Source organism: Scomber japonicus, chromosome 3, assembly GCF_027409825.1.
Source record: "Scomber japonicus isolate fScoJap1 chromosome 3, fScoJap1.pri, whole genome shotgun sequence".
Lineage (NCBI taxonomy): Eukaryota > Metazoa > Chordata > Actinopteri > Scombriformes > Scombridae > Scomber > Scomber japonicus.
The window spans coordinates 17,398,605-17,420,055 of NC_070580.1; the positions used below are offsets into that span (position 1 = coordinate 17,398,605).

The 21,451-nt window shown below is 39.0% G+C and overlaps 1 protein-coding gene across 1 annotated transcript; it reads left to right on the forward strand.

Annotated features, from left to right (window-relative positions):
* Positions 1-1,512: 1,512 nt before the first annotated feature.
* On the forward strand, positions 1,513-16,327 carry c1ql4b (complement component 1, q subcomponent-like 4b). The gene is made up of 2 exons (XM_053316108.1): positions 1,513-2,073; positions 16,148-16,327. Exons 1-2 carry the CDS (start codon positions 1,534-1,536, stop codon positions 16,325-16,327), a joined length of 720 nt encoding a protein of 239 aa, XP_053172083.1. The 5' UTR covers positions 1,513-1,533.
* The last annotated feature ends 5,124 nt before the right edge of the window (positions 16,328-21,451 follow it).

Below are 21,451 nucleotides of genomic sequence, written 5' to 3' on the forward strand. Positions count from 1 at the left end.
GTTGAGATATTTGTGTGACTGAGTTTGCATCGCAGCGCAACTTCGTCCGATGAGACAGTGAAAGCGCTCAGCGTCGGCAAGACTGCATACCGGTCCTGGATCAGTTCTTCTGCAGCGTCGCCACTTGAACCCGCACAGCGTGTAAAACTCAGAACCGGGAAGAAAAGACATAAAGAAGGCTAGAAAAAAACTTGGTAAGTTGATCTAACATGTTTGTGCACTACTTCCCTTTTTAGTAATTGGTAGCCTGTTATTCAAATTGGAGTGAGATTTTTGATTAAATTGCAATTATAGTTTTTGGTGGTAAATAGGCCTTTAATAATAAAATATAGCGGTGAAACCACTAATTTTATTGATTATTGCTAAGGTTTGACACTTGTAATAATGATGTTTATGTAGACAATCCATAATCTATCTGTAGACAGTCACACATTACCATATTTTTTATTGCTGTATATAAATAAATATATTTTACTTCTAAATTACAAAATGTTCTCCACATTTTAAATTAAAAGTTAATGTGTTAAAGCAAAGGGGTATGGTTTTATGAGTCCATGTGTTTATAAATGTGCCTTTTTTCCCCTCTATAGATGACCTTAGAGATCCAGTGATTTGCTGTGATACGTAAAATGACGTTCAAACAACAATTTCCACATACAATGCCCTGCCCTTTTCTTCAGATTCTGTCTTTTTTTGATCTGTAACACATTTTTTGGTTGATTGGAGGAGTTGATTTTTTGAGATAAATCTAATCCAGACTGCTTTAAATAACACATAGATAAGTCCGAGCCCATCAACAAAAACAAGCGGCAGGGAGGAAGGAAGAAAAGAGCAGAGATTTAACATTTTCCTTCATTTTTTCTTCTTATTCCTGGACAAACAAGTGAGCGCCCTTCCCCATATGTGGTGGGTGAGATGAACTCCAGTGGGAATACTGTAGACCCCACCTGACAGCTCTCCGCCTGAGCAACTGAAAGCTTTTCACTGGAGCTCCCACCATCTCACAGCTGGATAACGAAGCAGTGGCCTAAAAATCCAACAGCTCAACGGTGACATTCGTTTTGGACAAATACATTTACGAAATTTATGTTATTTTTGGCCCATAAAGTGATGTATGATCTCACATAGGTTGAAATCTGTTAGACATTGTGCACCCGAGAAAACTGAAAAGTAAAAGGATACAAACTAAATGTGCTGAACATTAAGAAATGGAAAAAAACTATTTGTCGTTCTTCATACTTGATTTTTTCCTGCTTCAGACTTGCTTGTCCTGCTCTTAGAGTATCCACACATACACACGCACACACGCACACACACACACACACACACACACACACACACACACACACACACATATACAAACAATCACACATTTTCCTCCTTCACCTTCTCAATCCAGTAGTTAATTTCTACCCAGAGTTCAGTCTGGCCGGCACAACAATTCCAGTGAAGGGGGAGGAGGACTTCCTCACGCTGGCCGCCTCCCGGCTCAGCCGAAAAAAACGTGTCATCGGGGCTGGAGTCGGCGTGGCCATGGTCCTGGTCCTGCTGGTGGCCATTCCCCTATTGGTTCACACAACCAAAGGGGGAGGGTCCGGAGGAGGGGGCATGCATTACGATATGCTTGGGAGCTGCAAGATGGTGTGTGACACTTTCACCCCCCCACAAGGAGAGCTGACAGCTGTCTCTCCGCAGCCCCCAGACTTCCCAAACCGCAGGGGCAAGCAGGGTTTGAGAGGGAGCCCTGGACTTCCTGGTCCTCCAGGTCCCAAAGGGCCACCTGGAGTGCCCGGTAAGCCTGGCCCACCTGGTCCACCAGGGCCTGGACCTGGCGGCTACAGCCCCTCGGTCTACAGTCCCAAGATCGCCTTCTACGCCGGCCTACGGAAACAACATGAAGGGAGTGAAATACTTAAGTTTGATGACGTGGTGACCAACGTAGGGAACTACTATGAGCCAAGTACCGGCAAGTTCACCTGTCCTCTGCCTGGCATCTATTACTTCACCTACCACGTGCTGATGAGAGGAGGTGATGGGACGAGCATGTGGGCTGACCTGAAGAAGAATGGGCAGGTGAGTGTGTGTATGAAGTTAGGTGGGTTTGTTTGTGTGTTATTTGATCTTTTGACACAAACTCACATAAGATTTGGGTGAAAATACTTGACTGCATCCACACTAATACCTTTTAAAATGAAAATGATATCCATTTACACAAGCGTCTTTGCACCATCTCAGAAATACTCTCCTTCCATTACCAGTACACCTAAAAATGCAAGTCACATGACCATTCACACATATGCATATTGGTGTAAACAGGAAGCAGATTGTCTACTGTGTGGTCGGTTGCTTAGTTGGAGAAAATACTTAATACGGAGGATGAACAGCAATGATGAAAAGTAAGTGAGACCACAAATCAGGATATGACGTATCATGACTGACCCAGTCAGGATGCTAATGTGGGTGTCTATGTTACATTTTTCAAAGTTTCCATTTCCGCCCATCCAGACTCAAACACTGTCCTGGTCAGCAGTATTTTTTTTAAGAATAGAGTAGTGCATTTACACATTTACACTAGGTGTAAATGTAGGTGTAAATGTAGCAAAAGTTAGGTGTTTTAAAACATAGAAAAACATATTAGTGTGACACGTCTACTGACAAGATGACATTATTTGTCAGTGCTTCCCTAAACCTTTACAAAACGCCACTGCAAAAACAAAACAATTCTCTGATGTGATGACATCATGGTTAACTACTTGGTACTAATTTTCAGCATCAGCAATCAGCAGATCAGGGAACCTTCATCCTCATGGTTACATAGTTTGGGTTAGGGAACGTGGTCATGGTCAAAACAAACACTGACCATAAAGTAACAGGAAGTAAACAGTGGTCTAGCAGTTTGTTGAGAAAATCATCTACACCGACATCCCTCCTCTGCGGACTTAATGTTTCTATAACAACGTCACACAAGAGCTGAAATCATGATGCCACATCTGGTCTGGCTTCTGTTCACCTAGCATCAATGCAATCTCTCATTCAGTATTTCTTTCAGTGGTCTTTTTGAATTAAATAAATAAAGCCCGTTCCTTGGATTTATCAGAAGTTCAGAATATCTGTAAGAAGTTGAAACCTTGATGACTCTACAAGTATTTTGTGAGACTACAGAAAGCAGTGCAGCAGTGCGGGTATCGACATAACTTGGTTTTGTCCATATTCATAGAATTAAAAAAACCAACTTCTGATGTTATTTCTTCAATATTTAATCTGTAATCTATAATCTCTAAAACTTCCCATGGTGTTGGTTTATCTGTCTGTTTTAAATAAATAAATGTCCATCTTTGTCCAAACTTGGAGTAAACCACATGGCTCACTATTAACAAAGGTTATGATCCTTGGCTGCACTTTTATGTTAGTAAAAATGTCAATGAGCAACTGTTTGCCATATCAACCTAAAAGATGATAATATGTCAGTATTATGTCCGTGGCCCCTAAGAGGCATAAATAATGGTTTAAACAACTGATGCTGTCGCTTCTCTTGGAGAACAGGCTCACATTAATGTACCTCGTTAGAAAATACTATAAGCAACACATGTCCAACATAGGATCAACAAAAACTAGTTTCAATTATTTATTACAAGGTCATTTAATTAAACTGCATTTTACTTTATTGTCTCATAGTTTAACTATCATTCATATGTTAGCATGTTTTAATGTTTCTAAAGAAAATAACATTAAGAAACACCATGAAGAACAATTACATTTAAAGAAGACAAATAAAAGTCTAAAGCAAAAGCTGAGAATTAAAATAAAATCACCCATGCTGTACAGAGAGGAACTCTGTGTGATTATGCATGTTAATCAGAAAACAAAAAAACAAAACAAAAACTAGTATGTGATTTTCTTTAGAGGAACAAAGAAGCAAAGGCAGAGTCAAAGGAGAAACAGAGGTGTGACTAAGGCCTACTTTACACGGAAAACTGTAATTAATTGTACAATTTGCAAACAAAGGGAGTGAGGCTGGGAGAGAGAAAGAGAGAGAGTGACAGCCAAGCGATCAAGGGGATAACAATCCTCTACGTCTTGGTGGAACATTGCCAAAATGCAACAGCTGGCTACTGTCCTCTGAGGAACTTGACTTTAACACTAATAAATAAACAAGTACAAATGTCTGGAAAAAGCCTTGAAATGCTTCCATCTGGAGATCCGTGACAAGCTTGAAGTACTAAGCCCTCACTCTGCTAAGGAGCTCTGATTCTGACAAGTGTGCTGCTGAACAAAAGAGTGACATCCTGGGGATTATCTTAGAAGAAGAAAAAGAAATGCTTTGCATTGTTACAAGCCAAGTCAAACTAGGCAGTGATTGGTAGTACAACAGTAGCAGTTTCTTTACACATTTCTGTTGCTACTGAGCAGACCATCACCCTGCTGGGTTGTTGTCCATTGATACGCTTTACTGATCTCCATCTACAAAAAACTAGAATACTGTAAGAATGTATCAGGTAACTGGTGACAACCATTTCCATTCATCTTATGCAAAAATGCCAGTTTGAAATAGTGGATCATTATATGAGCATTATACCTGTGAGCCAAGGAGGGTCTGTCTTCAATTTGGATTTTCAGTTTCTTTTTAGGCCCCGCTCACCGTCTTGTTGTCCAGAGGAGGGTGGCAGACATACACCGCAACACATTTTTAAAATGAATTTCCAGCAATGAGCTTTACAGGGAGGTTTATGCCACACAGCAACCAACCATTGGGAGTTGCACATGCAGAAACAAGGACATGTGGCTGGCCACGCTGGCTTCCTAAAGAGTGTTGCAATATAACACTATAATAATAGTGTTAATTGCCACCTAAAAAATATCATTGCACACTGTTGACCGGGAATCAATCCCGGCAGCAGACATGTGCCTTGTTTGTAAGTTAATATACAACTTCAAATACCTGTCAACAGATTACAATGAAAATTGTGTGGAAAATTAGGCTGTGATCCAAGACAGAACTCATTGTTGTAGATCTAGGAATTTTTAATGTATTTTTCTCTTGCTCTACTGCACCTAATTGCATGAAAAGAGATCTATCACAGTGTTTATTTTGTGCAGATATGGATCCAGATGCATTTAAGAGTACAATTTAGAGTTGCTACTAACAATTATCTTCATTATCGATTAACCTGCTAATTATTTTTTCAATTAGTTGATTAGTCTTTTAGTCTGTGAAATATTTAAAAAATGAAGTGAAGTGGAAAACAAATGCTCAGCACAATTTCCCAGAGCACAAGGTGACATCTTCTAATTGCTTGTTTTACTAGAACAAACACAAAGAAATTAAAATTATAATTATACAAAACAAACAGCAAATAGTGTTTGGTATGTTGGCTTAAAAATGAATGTAATATTGTAATATTGATTTTCAAAATAGTCAATACATTTGGAGCACATTGTACCACCAAATTAGTAATACAAATGTTTTTAATCTGCACCAACTACATATGCTTACAGATGGATGTGAAATGAGTGCAATAATTCATGAGAGCAAGAAATGTTCAAAATGTACTAATTTGCAATTTTATTATAAATATATATATATTTTTTTTATTTGTGTTTCATGCTCTGTGGTCTCACTAATGATAGATTATTAGTATTAATACTTTCTCATGTTTTTGAGTTATCCTACTAACTAACATATGAGCACTATAAATCAAAATGATTACAGGTTCAGTACAATTCTGATTTTTTTTTCACATTTTCTCACCATTTTGGGTTTTACAAAGTGTCTCAAACCACACATCATTACTCAGTAAATCTTTTTTGTGACCGATCATTCCATAAATAGTTATTCCTCATTTCATTGATTTGACAGAATGTGCATAAAGTGCGGAGTAAAGATGACAGTAAATGCCAGAGATAATTGGGGGGACTTGGTTTGTTGCGTGCTTTCACAGACATTGTCATTCCTGTCTTCTCCTGCTGTTAAATCTTTCATACCCTTTAGATGAGATCTTCTCCCCTCCACCTGTGCCCCACCCTTACACACACACACACACACACACACACACACACGCTTTTTTACCATCCACACTGGCTATTGACTCCTTTCCCATTAATTATCTTTTCCATCAACTAAATTATTTAACCCAATTCAGTGCTGATCTTGCCCTCACAGTTTCATTGCACTCGTTGTTTTTGTCTGTGAATAGAGAAGTGATCTTGTAGCAGAGTGAACCTGTTGGCTCAATTAGGAAAACCTCAAGGATGACACTGAAAAACTTTGTCAAATTAGAAATGGCTAAAGATTTACTCCTTTGATCTTGTATCATGTATCAATCTCTCTCAATGAGAATTTTTGTTTATGTAGTTTTGATGACTTTTTGTGCACTATGAAACAACATTGTAAGAATTACATTATTTGTGAAGACGTGCTATAAAGGGATAATTTGGCTTTTTGGGATGCCCTTCACTTTCTCATTGAGAGTAAGATCTTTCTTTCCACCAAAAGATGTGGCAGGCAATTTTCTATATTCTGACTTATTTTCAACAAATCTCATGTGCAGAGCCAAACTAACTGATCCTACTTACAAGTATTGTGTGTTTATCCAAATCTGACATAGTGTATGCTTCTGTGCTGTAGACCTCTGTCATTGTCCAAAAACTATTAAAAACATGTCAGTGAGTCACATTGTGTGACATTCTTTTGCCACAAAGATTGAGGTCACATTAGTTTGTTTATAAATGGCTCCAAAGGCTAACAACAGCAATCACATTTTCAGTCTCAGGGTGAAATTCCTTAGTAATTATGACTCTTGTCCTTCAGGAGCAATGGAGAGAGTACTGTGACATTAAAATAGAGCCACAAAGTCCACAGATGGAGTTTGGGGTGGATGTGTCGGTCAACACAATGTTGGACTTTTATACAGGTAAATCATGAAAATGGTAATTTGGTGTCTCCAACTGATAATCCACAATGATTTGTTTTAACCGTGACCACAGTAATTCTCCAACTGTAAACAAGTGTAAAGTCAAACTGATCTAAAAAGAAGCTCTTTTTGCCTAAACCTTAACCATAGCAATGTAAGATAAGAAAGCCTTTTTAATCTTTAAAAGGAGATGTTGTCCAGTCTATAGTGGCATCAGATCAGTAAGATGCTTATATGTGCCATTCTGGAGAGCACCAAAAATGTATTTGTTAGTTAATTTCACTAACAAAGACCACCATTTGTGCGGTATTTAAAAGAATAGTTTATTGGAATTGGCAAGAAGATTTTGAGAAGAATTAGATGAGGGTCAATTGCAGTGGGATGATTGGGGTAGAGGAAAGAGATGAAGAAGGTCCCTGGGGGGATGAATAGGAGCCAAAGGTTGGTGGAGGTCATGTACCATGGGATGGGAGGAGGAGGGGAGGGATTAAAGGGGTCAATTGGATGGGGATGATCGGGGAGTCGTGATGCTGGTGCATCTGGGAACCCAGGGGTTGAGACTCAGGGTGGGGGCACGTCTTGGTGAGCTTTCTGCTTCATCATCCCCCAGTGGGTCCTATATTGAAAGAGGGAGAAGAAAACTAGTTAGATGGAAGTATAGACCCTAACATGCATGTCTTTGATGGGGGTAAACCGGACCACCCTGCGGAAACCCACGCAAACATAGGGAGAACGTGCAAACTCAGAAAGGACCTAGGACAGCCAGAGCTCCATCTCTGGACCTTCGTGCTGTGACCTTGGGCTTTAGGGGGAGGGTCATGAGAATTGACAAAAACAGGAAAGAAAAAGGCTAGACACACCTATATAGGTATACACATGCGATTAGTTTAGTGTGGCACAGGTGATTTGAATTAGTGAGACAGAGCGGGGCGTGGTCTTATTTATGAACTTCAGCTTTAATAACTTAATTTGGAAAACTTGTTGGACCACTCTCATGTTTATATGGTGAATGGGTAGCTGAGGCCAATTGTTAGCGTAGTATAAAGACAAACACTTTATCCAAAAAGAAACAAAATCTGCCACACAGCACCTCTAAAACTCACAATGAACACTATTAATAAATTATATCTTGTTTTTTATCAGCACGAAAAACAAAGTCATATCCAAGACATGGCCAGGAAATTGTAAGGCGTATAACCCCTTACCCCACCCTTAACTCCACAACTATTTTCACACTTTTGTACAAATTAAACAATAATAAGTCTATTCCTAAAACATCACATAACTCTAAATCTCTTGGTCTTTCTGCCAGTAGTGTTTCCCAGAATGTGAGAACATGTGTGTGCACGTGTGTGCGTATACAAGCATTGTCAGTCTGATATGCACAGTGTTGATCAATGTCTTGTCAAACGGAGCTGAGAATAAGACACATCCTGGGGAGACATTACTGCAGAGACAGGCAGGACGCAGGCGAGTGGCCTGACAGAGATGGATGGATGGATGGATGGATGGATGGATGGATGGATATTCATAGTAGAGTAGACAAAGGAGGAGGAGGAAAAAGACGTGTCCTCTGTCCTCTGATGGGGGATAGAGAAATATAATCAGACGTACATAAAACAAATCAGACATGTCTCTCATGTTGCCTGCTGATCATGTGGCTGATGAAATGTGTTGCTGATGTGCAAGTTTGCGCCAAGTTTGTAGAGTTGAATGACTCAATGAAAGGAATCCTCTTCACACTTCATGTCCCATAATTCATCAAAAGATTGGTGTTGAGGTAGATGACCTTTTCAATGGATATATAATTCACCACCAATATGTACTTTGCCCTTTACAGTGATGAGCAAGGAGTGAGAGCATGAATATTTATAGCTTGTCCAATATGGGCAAACCTGGGTTGGTCAGTTGGCCAGTTGTTGGCGTCCACACACAGACAAACATCCACACACACACACACACACACGTTTTGATGATAGCAGTGTTTCAGCATCTTGTGCTAAAACGCTGCTCTGCTATTGACACTCATTATGTGGCAGTGGCATTACGCTGGATCTGACCTACTGGTGGATGAGACCGGTGGACAAACCGGTGCCTTATTAAAAACCAAGAAGATGCTCTGACATGTGCTCCATTGTGGCTCAGCCTTAACAATTTACGGTGTAAAGGTTGGAAGGGAAGTTGAATTAAATGTGGAGAATTAAGCTTATTGGATCAGTGCATGGGTTAAAATAACAGATGTTCAGGTTCGGATAAAAGTGCATATGTTGGAAGTTATTGTAGTGTAGAGAATAATGTCTTATTAAAACCTCATTAATTCCAGTGAAGTTAAATAAGGGTTTGGATTAAGCTTGAGAGCAAAGACAATGCTCTGCAAACTAATCATTTTCATAATGAATACCATAAACACTCCACACAGCACAGTTTCTGATTTACCTATAAGCCTATCTGGAAACTACGCTTTATGTGTTTACATAAAAAATAACTAATAAGATCTGTGTGTTAATTATTATACACATAATTAAATATACAACTTGAAAGATGTGGTGATGACAAGCTTGGACTCAATTATAAGACAGGAACCGCTCGCCTCTACTAGGTAGGTGTGATGTGGCTACTGTGAGAGGTGGAAGCTGCTAATTACAGTTTGCCAGACAAGGTGTCAATATGGGCTTCATGTGGCACTTCATTAGACAGTTTTAAGTTTATTTTATTTTGGCACTTTCCCAGCTGTGTTTTTTCTCCCCCAACAGTTGTGTGTCTTCATAATCTGGACTAATCTTCTGTGTGTTGCACTCCTTTAGTATCTGACACAATGGCCTAACATTATAATGGGGAATATTTGGTGATAAAAGATTTTTAAAAAGAGTTTGTCCTTCCATACAACATTTCTGTTGAGCAAACAAAGAGAATCCACTCATATGGCCTGCAGCTTCTCGTTGTTTTCTCCTCTTTTCTTTTTCCTCCCAGAACACACATTCATGTGTATGTTCATGCACACGGCCATTATTTGACTATACTGTATGTTTCTTTTATAATGGCTGAGGCCATTATATTCTGTTGGCTAAAACGACTCGGCTGGTTGTTATGCCTTTGTTGTGCTTTCCCTTTGCTTCCCCATTATATCATTATTTCTCCTCATCAAGATAGCAGGTCTTGTCTCTTTAATACACAGCATTTTTTTTTTACAGTGTTTGATAACAGCGTTTTTTGAACTAACATGAACCATGCGAAATGTAACTCAGATTATTTACATTTTTAAGAGCAGGTGTATTTGGAGTTTGAGGGTTATTAAATTCTGACCTCACCTCTGACTTTATATGATGAGTGAGTTTTAGGAAATTAGTCACTTTTGAGTGTATATGAGTCCCTGCATGCTGTGTATCTACGCTCTATGTGTGTGTACAGATGAATGTGCACACACCTTTTGTAAAACACACATTTATTATGAGGCAGTCATGAAGGAATAGTATCATTTACTGTAAGTTCAGTGCTGAAGTTTTACTTGAGCTCTGCAGGTAGATCATCCATAGTCCCATTTATAACCAATTAAGGCATCTCCTCTACCCTCAAAGGTTTCAGTCTAGAGCCAATTAGAGACTTTCTAATCAACATCTTGACACCTTGGGTCTTGAGTGTCATGGCAAAATATTAGCATTTAGTATGCCAATTAGTGTGTGAGTCTGCAGTGCAGGAGAAGGGTTACGTGTTGACCTGCATAATAGAAACAGGATACCTCAGGCCGGTACACACAGATGAAGGCAGAGAGAACACAGCAGCTTTTACACAAAGAGGCCATTTCAATCGCACTTCTTCTCTCCATCGCGATTTCTCCCAGTTCACCCTCAGAGGTCCCTCAGGTAGGTTTAAGAGACCCCATCTCAATCGCCTCGCTCCGCTCTGAGAGGTCTGTACATCACAGTGAATGAATCCTGTCAGTTTTATTACCAGAGGATCAAGGCACCACTGCGAAACAAAACAAAACTGAAAAAATAACACACTACATGGACAACCCACCACCCCCAACCTCATTTATCCCCCACCCCCTCTCATCTGAAACAGGCATGCTTGATCAGTTAGTTATCCAACAAGCCCCTTCCCCATCACTCAAAGCCCCTCTCTCAAGTTTGGCTTTCTTCACCTGAATCATGTGCTTAAAAGTGCGCGCAGCTGCTTACCCATCTGTGTGTCATTATCCAAATGTCCACTATCACACCCTCCTACTCTACTACTTGTCCTTTTTTTTTCATCATGTCCTCCATCTATCTGAGGCTAAGTTCAGACATTAAATTTATGAACACTCACTTTAATATTGGGTTGATGTGCATAAAAATTAAAGAGATCATAGGCTAAATAAATTAGAAATATGTCTTTAATATGTCACACAAATCAGCAGCACGCAGCTGAAATTGCAGATTTTATTGAGCATTTAACACTGCAAGTGAATTATATCTGTGCTGTCAATTTCTCCTTTTTTTCTACTCCCACTTCTCTCAGTCTCTCTCACCATTTAATGTTGCCCCCCTAATGAAAAGTGGAGGCAGTGTAATCTTCTCTATTGTCCCATGGGTCTCCCTTCTCCCAAACACTAGCAGATCAAGTCAGAACAGCGCTGGGCCAACAGACAGAAATTCACTCCCTTGTCGCTATCAATCTCCGCCAGTGTTGACAATAATCCTGATTTGCTTTTCCCTCTTGTTTTCACTCCCAGAGCCCCAATGTCTCCTGCCCGCTTTAAAAAAACAAGGTTTCACTGTGATTGTTACTGACAGCCGAACCTGAGATTAATCTGTGCTGGTCTTAGTGTCACAACACTCTGCAAGAAATTTGAATATTCTCTACACTGGTGGAAGTAGCAACACAACAATGTGTTAAAGTCATACTGAAATAAAAGCCAGATGTGTCATCAGCAAAATGTGCTTCAATATAAATGTTCCTTTTTGGCCGATAAATGATATATTATATTATTAGATTGTTAATACAAATTAATTAGTACATAAAAAGCTTTTGCTGTTGTAGCTGGTTATGGTGGTGCTAATTTGTATTACTTTACACACTGTGAATTATTTTAATCTATATCAATGCACTGTGTTTTATGTTCATTGCATGTTTTTAATGTAAATTCATGTTTAATTAAAAAAAAAAGTTAATGTTAACTACAGATTTATATTTTCTTTATTATTATTATTTCTTTATTAGTAATGTTTCTTTATAGCCAAGAAACATTACTAATAATTAATTAATAGTTCAACATATTTGCTGCAAGTTATATGGATACGTTTTTTATTTTTATTGAAGACTTAGATGACATTTAGTTTAATATAATTTCTTTATTTATAAGGAGGACACACATTAACATTTGTGTAAATGTGCCCGTGTTAACCAGCCAGCTAATGTTCATCTGCAGTCCAAGAAAAAACAATGTTTTCAAAACCAGTTTATGATTATACTCATATTCCACTGCAGCAATAATACTGATTATGGCTGTGCTAATGTTTTAAATGTCACACTCTTAAAGATATGTGCATAAAATGCATGAAATAACTAACATGTCCACCAGGTTACTGTATATAGGAGTAGAATGCAACCATGAATTAATCATAAACATAACACATTAAATGTCAGCATCTCCACTGTCTGAGTCGAGGCTAAGTAAACCTACATGGCTCATAAGGAAGTCAACCATAAAAAGCCATAAATAACATTGTGTCCTTTGGCAGGCAAATATAATTAACTGGTGTTCATGTTTAAAAAGCCATTTTAGTGAGGTGGTGTGAATATCACTGCTGCAACTTTTGTTAAGACCCTTAAACGTGGGCGATGCAGGTAGGCAGTCATTATTCATTAAATAAAAGCTGTCTTTTTAATATGCTGCATGAAGTATAATCAAAAGAGCCTATAATAATTATGTCCATGCACATATAAAGAAGAAAAGCTGTTTTAATTGTAATCTTATACTGTATGTTCACAGCAAGTTACAGCAGCCTGTCAGGCTCCAGCTCAGCTGTAAAATAATGTCAGGGGAATCCTGCCGTTCAACCATGTAGACAGATGTTGGATGTACAAGATGTCAGAATCTCTTTACTCTTATATTTTTCCTAAAACCTATTAGATCTTCCCAGGAGAATTGTTCTAGTCCCTTCAGAGCAAAGCAGTCTGCAGTATCAAATAACAAAATGTCTCATATGCTGCATGTTTTTTTTTCTCAGGTGTTCACTTGAGGTTTATAAAAAACAAAAAAACAAAGAGGAAACAAAGAGAAGAGTGGAACAGAGAGTGTGTGTGTGTGTGTGTGTGTGTGTGTGTGTGTTTCATGGGATCTTATCTTGATCTCCTGCTAGTATGTCATGGGCCCATTTGACCACTGTAGCCTATCCGGTGCCCCCACTGATTGTGATTGTATGGAGTTATTGAGGAGTTGGACCTATTAGGCAGGAAGCTGCCATGGCTGTCCGACTACCAATTACCGTAGGCTGCATCCGTGTATAGCCTGCCCTGACGCATCTGGAGGTAGGGAGGGGTGAGGGTGAGGGTGAGGGCTGCTGCGAGGGGGATGTTCTCAGGAGACCTGCCACAGCAGCACGCCGTTAATCAATCCGATTTAGACTGGACAGGGACACACTTAGTCGCTGCTCGCGCCACCACTGCCATGGCGAGGAGAGAAAATGTGTGCGTGACCTGCATCCCATTGGAGTGTAAGGACACAAAAAGATAGATAGATGGGTCCAGAATGAAGAGATAGCAAAAGGGTCCCGAATGGAGAGAGGGATGATGGAAGGGGGTGTGAGGCGTAGAAGGAAGAGACAATAATTAATGGAGTGATGTGAGTTGAATTAAAACAAAGGAAATGTATTGATTCATTTCTGTCTCGTGGAGGGGAATAAAAATGTTCACCTTCTTGACATGGAATAAATGCTTATACAAAGAAATATATTGATACAATGGGCAAAAAAACTCATTATGGAATAGAGGATAAGGAGAAATGGGTAGCTGAGTCTTACTTGATTTGTCTTTGTGATCACAAGGGAGTAAGGGAAGCTTGATGACCATATCCTTAGTCAGACTCGGAGCAGGAGACAAGGATGGAGTAGGCTATCATATTTGCATTCATTAATATGTATGCGCTTGTGTACTTTATTTTCCACTATTAAATGGATCGTCTGCTTGAATAGTTGGTTACTTACCCAATGATAGCACAATTCATTATAAACAGATTTGCTTACTGTGTGCAAAAACAACTTAGGAGTTGGAACAGAATGGGGCTGGACAAAAAAACAGAAACACCTAACAGTATCATCAATAAGGGTGCCCTATTCAACATCAAAGCAGCTGTTTTCCCACTTTAAAAATAAATCCTGGAGGAAAGGCCACCAATTCTTTAATTAAGAGGGAGACATGACATTACATTCAATGACTATACAGAAGGCTGCAGGCGTTTGACTTCATCCTGGCCCTAATGAAAACTCTCCTTGATTTATGTAACGGCATGTATTGGAGCATTATCATCTTGGAACATGGAAACATCATTAGTCCCATGCTCAGTTGTATCATATATGTTATGTAAACATGTACGGTTATCATCTGATGTATTGACTTCCTTTAAAAGGACTGGTCATACCATTACAGACCCAGCTCATAATGTCAGGTTCTTGTTGTAATTGTGTCATAGGAGCTAGATTATTGTATCATTTGTACACTCTAGTGTGTGTATATATAGTAGTATGACAATGTCCATGTTTAGCAGTTAAAAGGGGTCGCTCAAACCTTTAACTTATGAATGGAAGAATATGTTTCTATGTGCATGTTTGCTGTTGAAATGCTTGGCAAATGAACCGATGTCGTCCCAAAAATGACCCATGTGATCCCTAGAGTCTTTCCTACAACAGGTGACTCAGTAGTGGGGGGAACAATCCTCTGGAAAAATTGATAGCAAGTAAAAGTTTGTGCTCTCAGATGGAGGTTTGAGGCCAAAGATCACTGCACATCTCATCTATCTACCCAGTGGACAGGAAGGCATCTGTGCTGATGACATTACACCAAGATCACAGAGTGAAACAGGAAATAAAACTGCACCAGCTACATCAAGATAGAGGAAACAGACTGGTTGTGGGTGAGATACTGTGATTAGATGGAAAATCACAAGGAAAAGGAGTTTTCATTCTCCAAATTCTGCATTGCATTGAATAAAACTTCATGTGGCACACACACATATTTATGACAGCATGGAGTCAATTTAGGTTTTAGAAAGGGTTTTGCCTAGGTTGTGTTATCTTGGATTGAAGAATTAATTTCAGGTAAAATGAAATGGTTCAGAGCCATTTAGTAATACATTTAAAAAGTGCAGGTTATACTATACAAACAAAAATGTACCAATACTGATGTTGTATATCAGTCAGATACTCGACTGAAATAATGGTGACAACGGGCCGATCAGACACCATTATTTAAATAAATAGCAATTCAGTAAATTAATATCTATGTATGTATTTATTTCATTTTTTAGTTTTAAAACGGGCAGGATGGGGAGCGCCCTGGTGGTCGAGAGATTAGAGTGCATGCCACATAATCGCAGCGTCCCTGGTTTGATTCTGGCCAGGGACCTATGCTGCAGGTCATTTCCCTCTCTCTCCCTGTTTCCTGTCAGCCTCCTTGCAAGATACTATCTAAATAAAGGCATACAAGCCCAAATATATATATATCAAAAATGTCCCAAAAAGTTGGGACATTGATGTTTAAGTCAAGCCTGATGTTGCCTTACACATTAAAGAATGATCCTAGTCTCTTCCACTCAGTGAGACACACAACTTATTAATTAAACACTGGTATTAGATCAGTGCTTGGTATCAGCTAATTCAGGTATCAGCATTGGAACTGAAAAAGTCGGATCACTGCATCTCTATTTTAAAAGTGCTGAAGACACTGCTCCTCATTCCTCCTCTGTTCAACCTGATCCAACCTCGACCTCCCTCTCTGTCTCACTTTAAAAAAAAAAAAAAATCGGAAACTTTAATTGGCTACAAAATTTCTCTTAAACGCTTCCATTGGGGGTTAAGACGAGGTCCACGAGTTGCACTATTTCCAGCTCAAGTTTGGCAAGGGACTTGACAGTTGGTAGCTTCAGCACAGACCACAAATACTCATGACACTTATGACATCAATTATCTATTTTTCCGATGACAATTTGTTTTCTACTTCAATGTTTCAATATCTGTCAATATCTTATGTCTTTATCTTAGGTGAGGGCCAGTGCAATTGCTCAAGATGCAGATCAGAACTACGACTACGCCTCCAATAGCGTCATCCTGCACCTGGACGTGGGCGACGAAGTGTGTGTACAGCTGGACGGGGGCAAAGTTCACGGCGGAAATACCAACAAATACAGCACCTTCTCTGGCTTCCTCATCTACCCTGACTGACAGTATACTCACATTCTTATACTCTATCTCTCTGTAATCGAGCAAAACATTTCCTCTCCTTTCTGCATCTAACATGCCATGCCTCCATGATGTAATTTGTCATTCCAATACTGCTCAGTGCAGAAAACACGTAATAACATGATCACAGTTAACAAGTATGAAGAGAATTAGTGTAAAAATGAATAATATTGTATATATTATCAGTTAACATTTACTTCTGATACACACACCTGTGTTATCATTTTTCTTTGCCATGTACAGTATGTGTAAGCATGGCTAAAACACATCATTCACATCTGTTTTCTCCAACAACTTCTCCAATCAGTTATTACATTGAGACAAGATGACCATTTCAGCCACCGGTCTGAAATCGACTTAAATGATCTCTGAATGTAGACTGTAAATCGAAGAGTGTGTATTTGGCTGCAGCCTCTCGCTTTCACAGTGAGATGGATTTTCAATACGGCCGTAGACACCAAATGAGAAAAGTCATGAATATATTGATCGCAGCTGATAATACAGCCAACACCATGAGCATAATCCAGTGTGTTGTATATCTGTGTTCAAGCATTTGTGTGTTCACCCTTCAGTAAAAGCATCATGTTGCTGTTAGTTTGACCCGCACAGTACCTTAAGGAAGGGGTGTCAAGTTGTCGGTAACAGTACACACAATATGTCAATACTGAGGTTTATCTTTGAGATTTTCTTTGAGATTTTCCCTGAGCCAGAGCTTATGACCGAGCTTCATCATGTTCCGTTAATGAGCTCAGACTTCCTCTACAGCCTCACTCGTTCAGCCATACACAAGCCTGGCATCCATAGTGTGCTGTATGATGAATATGATATGACCTTAAAGAAATAATTTGATATTTTGGGAAACACGCACATTCGCTTCTTGCTGAGAGTTAGATAAGATCATTTGCACCACTCTCATATCTGTCTGTTCAATGTAACACTTTGACCAGTAGTCAGCTAGCCTAGCTTAGCATTTAAGCCTGGAAACCACTAAACTGGCACTGTTCAAAAACAACAAAGTCTGCTTACCAGCATTTGTAAAGTTAGCTAATTAACTATTACTAACAAACTACTAAGCTGCTGGGTGTAGCATCATGTTAATCGTACAGACAGTGGTATCAATCTTCTCATCTAACTTCTCTCAAGAAAGTGAATTAACTTACTTCCCAAAATGTCTGGCTGTTGTTCATTTTCTTTGTGAATGTACCACTGTGAATATGTTTTTTGAAAAGCTGGTGACTGTTGATGTTTTACTGCCATATGCCATACCTATAGGTTTTCTGTGCCTTACACAATCTATTTCATTTTGCATGAGACTGCTTCACTTTTTAAATCCCTTAAGCTTTATGAACAAGCTGATACACATGACACCTATCTGAAAGAAATTTCTTATGAAAACCTCTCAGATACGAGCAGTCCATGCATATATTGTCATTTTATGAAATGCAGACACCAGATGCCAAATGAGTACATTGACTGTGAATCTTTGTATGTTGTAACTTGCTGTAAAGAAAAGCCCCAAAATGGAGATCAAGGTTCAATCTGTGTGAAGCATGTCACTTTGTAAATTAAAATCTGCATCCAGACAAATTATAAATATGTTGATGTAACCAAATTATTATATTTAACAGTTCAATTTTTTTGATTTAACATGATATTATGCCTACACGGGTACAATGTAAAACTTCCTTTAAACACATATATTGTAGTTTTAATGCCACACAGGAGGAGAGCATTTCATTGGCCCAGTAATACACTGGTTATGTGTGGTGGAGACTTTTATGTCCTCACTCTGAAGCTTGTACCCCGATGAGATTTGGATGTGAATCTGTTCTGATCAACTCGTCATTCTTGTGCTGTGACTGAGACAACATCCCAACACTGTATATTGTACACAAACATTCCTACTGAGTGACTTCACATAAACTGTGTACCATGCTGCATCCTACTGTGTGTGTTTCCTGACGCTGTTACCTTTGTTCACGAGCAGTGTTGTCACCGTACTTTGCAAGCTAAGTTGTGTGTATTTGTTATGTATGAAATCAGCATAGATTTTTCTCTTCACTTGAAGACCATAAAACACAATAAAAGAAAAAAAAATCAGGGTTATTTTGCCGTCACTGAGTCTATGGCACCGGTTCTTTCTTTATTCTTATTATCTTATTAACTTGCCTTGTTCTAATATACATTACAGAAAAAAAGGTTTTCACTTCTCAGGGTGTAGACTCATCATAAACTCGTCATAACCTGGTTTCCACCATTGATAAAGAATTGTTATTATTAGGGCCCAAGCACTATACAGTGTGAAGGCCCTATTGTAATTGTACCGATTATTATTATTCGTCTCACAAAACAAACGCCTTTTTGACAGCCTAAACGTGCCCCAAAACTCACGCAATTTGCACGCACATCAGGCCCAGCGAAAAATTCGATGTTTTATAGTTCTCCAAAATGGCCGTCGCAAAATGACTCAATAGTGCCCCCTAACGAGTATAAAAATGTGAAAAATTGACGTACTTCAACGAAATTTGGTATATATATGTATCATGTCCAGACGCACAAAAAAGTCAGTGGAACCCATGACGTCGTGAAATTTGCACTTTATCAACACATAAGTAGTTGGTTGGTGACAAAAGGATCATTAATCAAACACTGTCAGGGTTATTTTGACAAATATCACCCATAATGAACTGATGTAATAACCAACTCTCATGTTTTATGTTTTTGGTAACAATGTTGTATTAAAGACTGCTGGCCTTTCCTCAAAAATTTCATTCATTCAACCCATAATGTAGCCAGTGATTGTGACTGAAAGCCACATGAATGCATACAGTGTTTCTTTTCTTTCCTACATTTTTCTTGAGATGAGATAACAAGACAAGAGCTATGCTAGCTAATCATACACAGTATGTAGGCACAGTGGTGCTTTGGGCTAAATGCTAACATAAGCATGCTCATATCTTCATAATGACAGGTTGATGTTTGGCATATTAAAATGTTCGCCATCCTAGGTTTAGCATGCTATCATATGCTAACATTCCACAATAAGCACTAAATGCTGGAATGTCATTAGTTTTGCAGATATGAGGTCATAAGCAAATTTTCAAATGATTTGTTTGCATTGTACCATAGTCTTATGGCATTACCACCAACCGACTGAGCAGACTGATGGTGTGGAGAGTTTGCTAAAGTCCACAGATTACATAACAAATACATGTTTGGAAGTCTGGTTTGACTCATGTTCATAAGGTCTGAGGCATAAATATCTTCAATGAAGGGCTCAGCATTCTATCTGTTATATAAAACACAATAGAGTATGTTGGATAGATCCGATGTAGTTAAGCTTTAGAGAAGTGGAGCCTATGTATAATTTCAATTTGGTTTCAGGTTTATTAACAGTTTTATGAAATAATGCTGAAATAAAGTTATCTGAATTGTAGTTTCTGGACAGAGTTGAACACAAACATTAATTGGACAAATTGGAACATCTGAGATCACAGCCACCAGCTTGCAGGTGGCTTTGCCATTACAAGACTTGTTCCTGCACCTTCTGCTTCTTCTATCCTCCAACTCCCAAAGTCACCCTGTGAAAATTTTCATCTCACCAGAATAAAAACAAGGAGATGGATCTTTAATTAAAGATGAGAGGTAATACTATTCTTGACGAGGAGGTTCTTGCTGAATGTAGTGCAGATGAGAGGTTTGGGAGATGTTGGACTTCAGGGTGTTGGTGGGGTTGTATCTCAGCAGTGTCTCCCCTCCTCTGAGTCCCAGTGCTCCCTCTTCGCAGATTCCAGCGTTAAGTTAATTGGACAGGGAGAGAGGGCTGAGGAGGGAAGCGTTCAGCCCCATTAGCAATCCCCCAGTGGAAGGCTGAGCCGAGAGGATCACAGACTCACAAATAGGAGGATTAAAATAATCAATAGGCTTCACTCTCTCTCCTTCAGCACAGAAGGCTGCACCACACACACACACAAACACGTAGTTACATGCACACACACACGCTCATGAGCAAATACTAACACACAGACAGTCTGAGGAATACTAGTTCAGGGAGCACTACTCTCTTCAATGTTGTCTCTGGACTTTCACAAATTAGCCTGGGTCATGTAAGATTCACACACACGCACACACACACACACACACACACACACACACACACACACACACACACACACACACACACACACACACACACACACACACACACACACACACTGTGAGTGTTGTCCTAGGTCATTTTTGAGGACTTTACATGGATTTAGATTAATTGGAGAATTACCCAAATCCTTACCATCCCCACTACTTGCCTAACTCTAACCTTAACCACTGACCCAAAATCGGCATTTTACTAATTGAGGACACAGCTTCATTCCCCAGCTGACAAACAGTTCCCAATCAACTGGTTTCTGAAATTTGTCCCCAAAAGTAGCCTATGACAGACACACAGGTTTAGTCACATTTGGGGTATTTACATAGACTTAAATTAATTTCCTGGAGAATAACCCTAACCCCTAACCTCTTTAGTCTCAAATTTGTCCTCAAAAGTAGCCTGTAACAGACCTATCCAACACACACACACACACACACACACACACCTACCTACTCTCTGTTAATGAAGGTTAATTTAAGCCTCTGACTAAATGAGGACTAGAAAAGGTCAGAGAGAAGAATATTCTGATCTGTCTGTTTTGCTTGGTTATTTCTATACTTTCATGTTTTCTGGATTCCACTTTTGTATTACTTTTATATAAAACTATGTCTTTATTCTTTTGTTTCAATTTTTTTTAACTCAATCTGATCCGCTTTACATCACCATGATAATTATTATTTTATTTCATGCATTGTTATATAAAGAATATTTCGAATTTGTATGACTTTACTGCAGGAGCTGGAGCTTTTACTTTTCTTGTAATATTTGTATGATGCTATAAGATACATTGTAGGATTACTGTAATCATTTTCTTGGGAATAATGAGAAGTCTGTAGAAGAGCGTCATCAGTAGCTTTCATTTGTCATTTCCTTAATTTCTTGCAGTAATTGGAAATTAATACAAATATAAACACGAACTAGGCAAAATATGTACATTTGACATACATTGATATAAA

Excerpts from the sequence above, each read along its gene's own strand:
- c1ql4b (XM_053316108.1), top strand. The coding sequence starts at position 1,534 with ATGGTCCTGGTCCTGCTGGTGGCCATTCCCCTATTGGTTCACACAACC. Across the intron at positions 2,074-16,147 it reads ACCTGAAGAAGAATGGGCAG|GTGAGGGCCAGTGCAATTGC; the intron begins GTGAGTGTGTGT and ends TCTTTATCTTAG.